At 38.3% G+C, this 6784-nt stretch overlaps 1 protein-coding gene across 1 annotated transcript; it reads left to right on the forward strand.

Moving 5' to 3' along the window:
• Positions 1 to 567: 567 nt before the first annotated feature.
• pigp (phosphatidylinositol glycan anchor biosynthesis, class P) lies at positions 568 to 2467 on the forward strand. Its single transcript, XM_030792088.1, has 5 exons — positions 568 to 631; positions 1032 to 1117; positions 1576 to 1648; positions 1777 to 1895; positions 2181 to 2467. Exons 2-5 carry the CDS (start codon positions 1036 to 1038, stop codon positions 2306 to 2308), a joined length of 402 nt encoding a protein of 133 aa, XP_030647948.1. The 5' UTR covers positions 568 to 631; positions 1032 to 1035; the 3' UTR covers positions 2309 to 2467.
• The last annotated feature ends 4317 nt before the right edge of the window (positions 2468 to 6784 follow it).

Consider the following 6784-nt stretch of genomic DNA (forward strand, 5'->3'; position numbering starts at 1 on the left):
CCAAAATATTCATACTTGAATATCAGTCATCCATATTCTGAAGTAACTCCTGCTCATGTCATCAGTACTAAAATCCAGAAATGAAAGATATGTCATTCTGATGTGCATTACTCATTGTCTTTTCACAGTTAAATCGAAGTGGGGGTTTTGCTCATTTAACTGTAATTTATTAATTGCTAGTGCAGTGTTAATTCTGTTTCGATATGTTTATCTTTAGGTAAATTTGTATAAACTCCCAATGTAAACAGGGATATCAGTAATAATATGATTAATTTACGTCTCTGAGTTCCTTGTTGTATTTGATTAATGTATAGTAAACAGTACCAGACCACAAATCAAAGCAGTTCTTCATCGGTTTTCGTCCCCAGCAACCTGTGTGACACACTCCAGACCATTAGACGGCAGCAGCAAACTTTCAACGTTGATAACCTGCCAGTTAACGCCGCAGAATCAAACTATGAACTAGCCGAAATCCAAAATACTTCAAAGACAGAAGCTAGGACCAAACCCCTCAGAACCAACATGACTACTCACATATGAGTAATGTGTTTTCATTAGTACCTTTCATTGCACCTCTTTCGGGTTTAAATCAAGCACAAAAAGAATATACACTCTGATGCAGCAGTAACTGGTAAGCGTGTGTTTTTGATAACTCCTGTAACAGGAGCAGAGCAGGTGGCTGAAGCGAGGAGTTACTGCTGTAGCTTATGCCAAGATGAAAGAAAATAGTATCGAGTTCTTTTAACCGTTGATCGGTTGAATGTGTAATGAAGTCAGTTTTAAGGTATTTGGATATAAAAGACCGACAAATGGAGAAGCACAGCCACGTATCTTTAAATAGTTTATGTCTGAGCTACATCATTTGCTGTGGGCATCAGTCAAAAACAGTTACGAACGAGGATTCATAGGTTAATCAGTATGAACTTCACGCCTTACCCATAGTTCCCACAAAGTAAGAATGATTCTATAAATCAGCGCGTGTGTCATTTTTATGTTTACACGAGAACCTACTTTCTTTTGTATCCTCTTAGGATCATGGTTGAAAACTCCCCATCACCTGTGCCAGAAAGGGCCATCTATGGATTTGTTCTCTTCCTAGGCTCTCAGTTTGGCTTTTGTAAGTTTAATTTTTTTTTGCCTGAGAATAAAAATGATTAAAGGTCATTTCTACCAACATCTTACTTCTAACTTATTTCTCCCTGTTAGATAGGCTATCTCAGACCACTCATTATGAGTTGGTCTACTTTAGCAAGTGTCCAGTGAATTCAATAGTATTTGAGGTTGGAAGTATTTCTTTCTGCCTTTTTTGGATTGTATGAGAGGCGTGCATTAGGGATATAACATTTGTGACATGTACTTGCGTCTAGACCTATTTATTTTTTATTTATTTGTTTGTTTGTTTGTTTTAAACTGAATATTGCACTGGATGCTAAAGAATACCTTTTTATGTCATCTAATTCCTCCTGCTGTGATCTTCATTTGAATGCTGAAGAAATTATTAAAGTAAGGCTATTTTACATCAACTAAAAGTACAGTCCAGTGTGAAATGAATGCTTATTTTCCTCTCCTTCTCAGTCTTGTATTTGGTGTGGGCGTATGTCCCAGAATCTTGGCTCCATTCAGTTGGATTAACCTATTGGCCTCAAAAGTAAGTACCATAAATTTCCTTGTGGGAAGAAGGCAGCAGGAAACTATGTATGTATAGTGTAATGATGAAATGGTTTTGAGTGTTGTTTGTGCCAACCTGCAGTCTTGGAAAATTTCTCTTTGTTCTAGGTACTGGGCACTTGCTGTGCCAATCTATCTTCTGGTTGCATTAACAACTTCACTTGTTGTACTGTTTGGAGTGAACATGATGAATACAGCACCGCTCAATTCGGTAGACAACATTACAGGTGAGGTTTCACTAGTCACAAATTAAAATTAAAATTTAATCATATTTAATTGTTGCATTTGCTCAGACAGGTTTGCATGTTTTGATATTGTTACACAAGGTGAAATTGAATTGACATTGTTGTTTTACAGTTCTGTAATAATGAGTCAGTGAAGTTTATGATTTTCTGTATTAAGTGTGCTTGAGAATACAGATATGTATGGTACTTTTCCTACATTTAATTACCAACTCAGTGATGTTATGACACCGTTTTACTAACATCTATAACATTTTCTCCTTTAATTAGATAACTATGCTAAAAACCAACGAACAGATGACCACCAAAATGGGGCAATTCCAAGATTAAAGGACATGTCTATAAGCGAAGTGAACCACTATTTCTTCCTGTCACATGATGAATCCGCAGTAAAGTAACTGACGCACAGAAGACCGTGGCCTTTTTATTTCATTACATTGTGAACCTTGTTAACGATGCTACCTTTTATCATATTCATTTGTTACGTCTAAATTGTAATTTGAAGTGAGCCGAAGCCTTCAAGTAAGACATTTTCAGTTGTCACAGACTGGTGAAAGCTAAGTCAGTATTATGGGCTTCATTGTTACATTATATGAATGAATGAATGAATGAATGAATGAATGAAGCACAATAAAGTAAGGTCTTTTGATGAACTCCTCTCCATTCTTGTGTAACCTCAATAGATGTTAAAGATCCTCAGAACCTTTTTCAATGGGCCTAAAAATTCCAAACTACAGTCTATGGTGACAATTGACCATCCAGTCCAGAAGTCAAACATAATGCTTTTAGGTGAATGCATATGTTTTAGAGATTTGCTTCACTTAATCTGCGATAGCCTCAATTCACGTGTAATCTACGAATGTGGAACCGCTAGGACATGCCTTGGACCAGTGTGGAGGGAATGCAGAAATGGTTGTCATCACTCCATGCTGTGAGGGTTTACTGAGGTTTTAGATGCACCTTCTCCATCACTTCTTTGACAGGCAAAGATTTGACTTTCAGATGAACCCTAGCATCACTTATCATAAGCACAAGACCCCGCAAGGAGAGTACCATTGTCTCTACTGAGCAGAGAGTTGGATATCAAATAAAAAAAGTGTAGAGTGTTATGAGCGTAAAACATTTCATATAGACATGTTTGAGAACATGGCAAAAATGATATTCTATGGGCGGTTGTAAAGAAAATGTTTTAGCTGTCTTCGCAACTACAGAAAATTTTTTAGCATTCTCTCCTGTATTACCGTGTAGCTGCCTCTTGACTTATTTGTAGTGTGTGATTGTAGTGAGGAATTGCTGTGTCTTTATGGGTTCAGTGTGTGCATGACCTTATGAACTTATTAAACCAGAAGTGAAATGGTCAACCGGCTATCTCCTCATCTTCTGATTTCACCGGACCCCTTCAATCTGTCTGACCACCCCTGGAAGAGCTCTCACCTCCCCCGACTTGTGTCTCGTCACCGCCTTTCTTCCAGACAGGTAAGGGGTCCGCAGCAGCCAGAACAGCAGATAACCCATCAAAAACAAACAGAGGTCATTTGAGATGGCTCGCCAGTGTTTGACCTCCTGAGTGCCACCTTAACCCCGCTGCCCTCTGTGTAAGTCAAGCTCTGTCTGATGACGGAAAGCTCATTACTGTTTCACACAGAGTAAAGGTGGACTCACCTGTGGCTAGGAACTAAACTTGCACTCTGCCTCACCTCTAACCAGGTCCTTGATCACAGCCTAAATTGTAACTACTATGAATTCTGGACACAATGCTGTTCCCCTTCAATGCTGCATCTACTCTTCATTAGGCAGTTATTATTAGAAAGGAGCTTGCTTTCACACTGGGCTGTTTTGGAAAGAGACATTCTGGATAATTTATTACAAATATGTATCATAATCAGTGACGTCATCACTGAATCTTCTTAGAATCTTGGTACAGAGACCTGCTGAGGCTGTCTTAAATGAGATGACAGGACGCACCAAATGTGATGTGACACAGGGTCCTTGACTGCTTAACCTAGCAAATAACGGATTCAAAGTGCGCAATTCAAAAACTGGGCTGTTTTAAAAACTGGAATTTCCTCCATGCTCCCTCTAAAGTAAACTGGAATTGTCCATTATGGTATAGCATTTTATTTAATCCAAAACAATTCACAGAATCATGAGCCTAATGGCAATTTTAGAAACTGCACATGATCCCTTGCAAATAAATAAATAAATATTTGAGCTCATTTAAAAACATTTTAATTTAATAAGATTTAAAATGAGATGCTACTTTGACCTTTGCTTCATCCATTCAGTCTTATCTGCATGTTCCTCTTTTAACAAAAAGATCCTTTGAACAGAAATATTTTATGGGGAAGATAGCAGATATGAGTCATCTGTCAATAAAAAAAGTAAAATAGGAAAATAAAACACTTAAATGTATTTTCTCAAACTTTTATTTTTCATTTTCAAAAAACAAAACATGAATTGAAGGTTTATTCAGCATCAGACATAACTCAGTGCTTAGTGTAAACATGTCTTTTCAGTGTTACATTAAAATGAACTTAGGACCAAAGAGTTGGCTACCGTTTTAATGAATCTAGATAAGAGATCATTATAAATCATTATACTACTGTACTTGTTAAAATAATATCCATAAAAACTACAAAGAACCACTCAGTTCTCTTGTGGCTACTATAAGATCTACATTTAGACACTGAAATAACATATCCATAAAGCTTTAAAAGAACAGGATATTGCAGTGCAGCACTAGTCATCTCTGGGTTAAAGGTCTGTTTACACTCCGATTGTGTAAACAGTATCACTTCTGCATAGTGCATACAGGATCTGCCCAGACTCCTCTCAGTTTCCGGTTCTCCTTTAAGGTGATAATCCATAGTCCTCTGAATCTTGGACACGGATGAACAAAGCTTCCTGAAACCTGTTGCTCCATCTCCTGTGTCCATTCAGTTAGCTTGTTTCCAAAATAGCATCTAGCTTCCTGATCCAAGGCCGCGTGGAACCCGAGAAAGCGGTTCGGCTCTCTCTCTCCCAGTTGTCTCCTCTGCATCCTCACTGTCCTCAGAGCTGGAGTCGTCATTGTAGAAGTGAAGGGTAGCTTGGACAGGGAAGCTTGCCAGAACTTTCTTTCCCAGATGAGACAGATACTCCTGAATCCTTGATTTAGGCAGGAACAGCCTATGGGTTCAATGAGTTTTAAGTGGCAAAAAGGTCATTTTGTGCAAAGAAGGTCAGATGTTTAGATCAAACATGCAATGAAAAACACTGAAAAAAATATTTTTCTGAAAAATATGCATGTGAAAAAAGAAAAAAAAAAAAAAGCTTTGGTGTAATTATGAATCTAATATACAAATGTTTGCAGAAGTAACCCCTTATTCTGTTCAGAAAACCATTTTTGTAAAATAATGTGTCATGTAGGCAAGACTAACCTCACTGGATGCTGAAATCCAAGGGCATCTTTTGATTGTCTGCTTACAGATGTCATAGCTCCAGTTTCAGGCTTATTTAGGGAAACAAAATTTTAAGGTTCCTTGACCAAATTCACATATATATATATAAAATATTAAAACAGTCTTTAATGCATCAGAATCACTTTAATACCACTGGAAATGGCACATAATGTATTACATTCATGTTCTGTGGTGTCATGTATTTAGTTTGTGTGGAGAGCTGCACTATTTACTTTTTTCAAGCCAGTGTCTTTGATAGTTAGAATCCAAGGTCTCCATATATCCGAATAACTGCAAACAAACAAACAAACAAACAAACACACAAACAAACAAACAAACAAAAACATAAGATCACTTGTTGTGAAACGTCAAACAAGAATCATTACTTCTACGCTCTACGTGAAGAACCTACCCCATCAATTGGCCCGTGGGCTGTCCTCCTGCCGCGTGATGATTCGGGCGCAGTACTTGAGTCTTGCTCGTGTGAGGTCCAGCCTGCACATCAGTGCAGAGCGGTAGCATCCTAACCGCGACTGACCCTCCCAAACGCAAATTCCTGAAGTGAGAGGGCAAAGGTACGTCAAGGTATTTATCCTTTCAGCGCTGTCCACAAGGGTCCTCGAAACTGAGAGAAAGGGGGAGTGACCAGGTTAGATAACTAGGTTATGCAGAGTAGTTTTGAAAATTTGATCAACAGAAAATGTGACTGAAAAACGAACGACGAGCTCCTGTTAAATTATTATTATTATTATATATTTTATTATTATTATTATTTCTACTACTACTGCTACTAATACTATTACTACTACTACCTATCTACCTGAACTCGCTAATACGGGTTCTTGCCCCTTCTCACCCTCTGCGTTCCTCCAAGGAACATCGTCTGGCATTGCCATCCCTACATACAAGGCAATCTCAGTCCAGACTGTTTTCGCTTATGGTTTCCCGATTGTGGAACAAGCTACCAACTGCCATCAGAGCAGGCGCATCCCTCTCTATCTTCAAAAATCTTTTGAAGACTCATCTCTTCCGAGAGCACCTCCTCTCCCAACATCTAACACCTCGAACAACCTTACATGCCTAACCCGCACCTACTGTGATTTTTTTCTACCTAATCTCCTGCCCTTTGTCTTGAAAGAAAACTGGCACTATTGCTTGCACTTTGCCCTATTGAATACATGTAGTACTACTCATTGGTCTCTCACTGTACTGTAGCTTAAATTGTTTCTCCTCTTCTTTGGATAAGAGCGGCTAGATAAATGTGATGTAATATGCTTAGGCTGTAAAGTTGATAACTGGCGTTCAACTAATAATGATGTTACTTCAGTTTACAGGTAAATGTGGCATAGTGAAATAAGAAAATAAAAGCTGAAAATCCATTCGGACCCGTTTCAAACTACATTTAAGCGTAACTTTGCTGCCTCCCTGTGGTGA

Source organism: Chanos chanos, chromosome 15, assembly GCF_902362185.1.
Source record: "Chanos chanos chromosome 15, fChaCha1.1, whole genome shotgun sequence".
NCBI classification, from domain to species: Eukaryota; Metazoa; Chordata; class Actinopteri; order Gonorynchiformes; family Chanidae; genus Chanos; species Chanos chanos.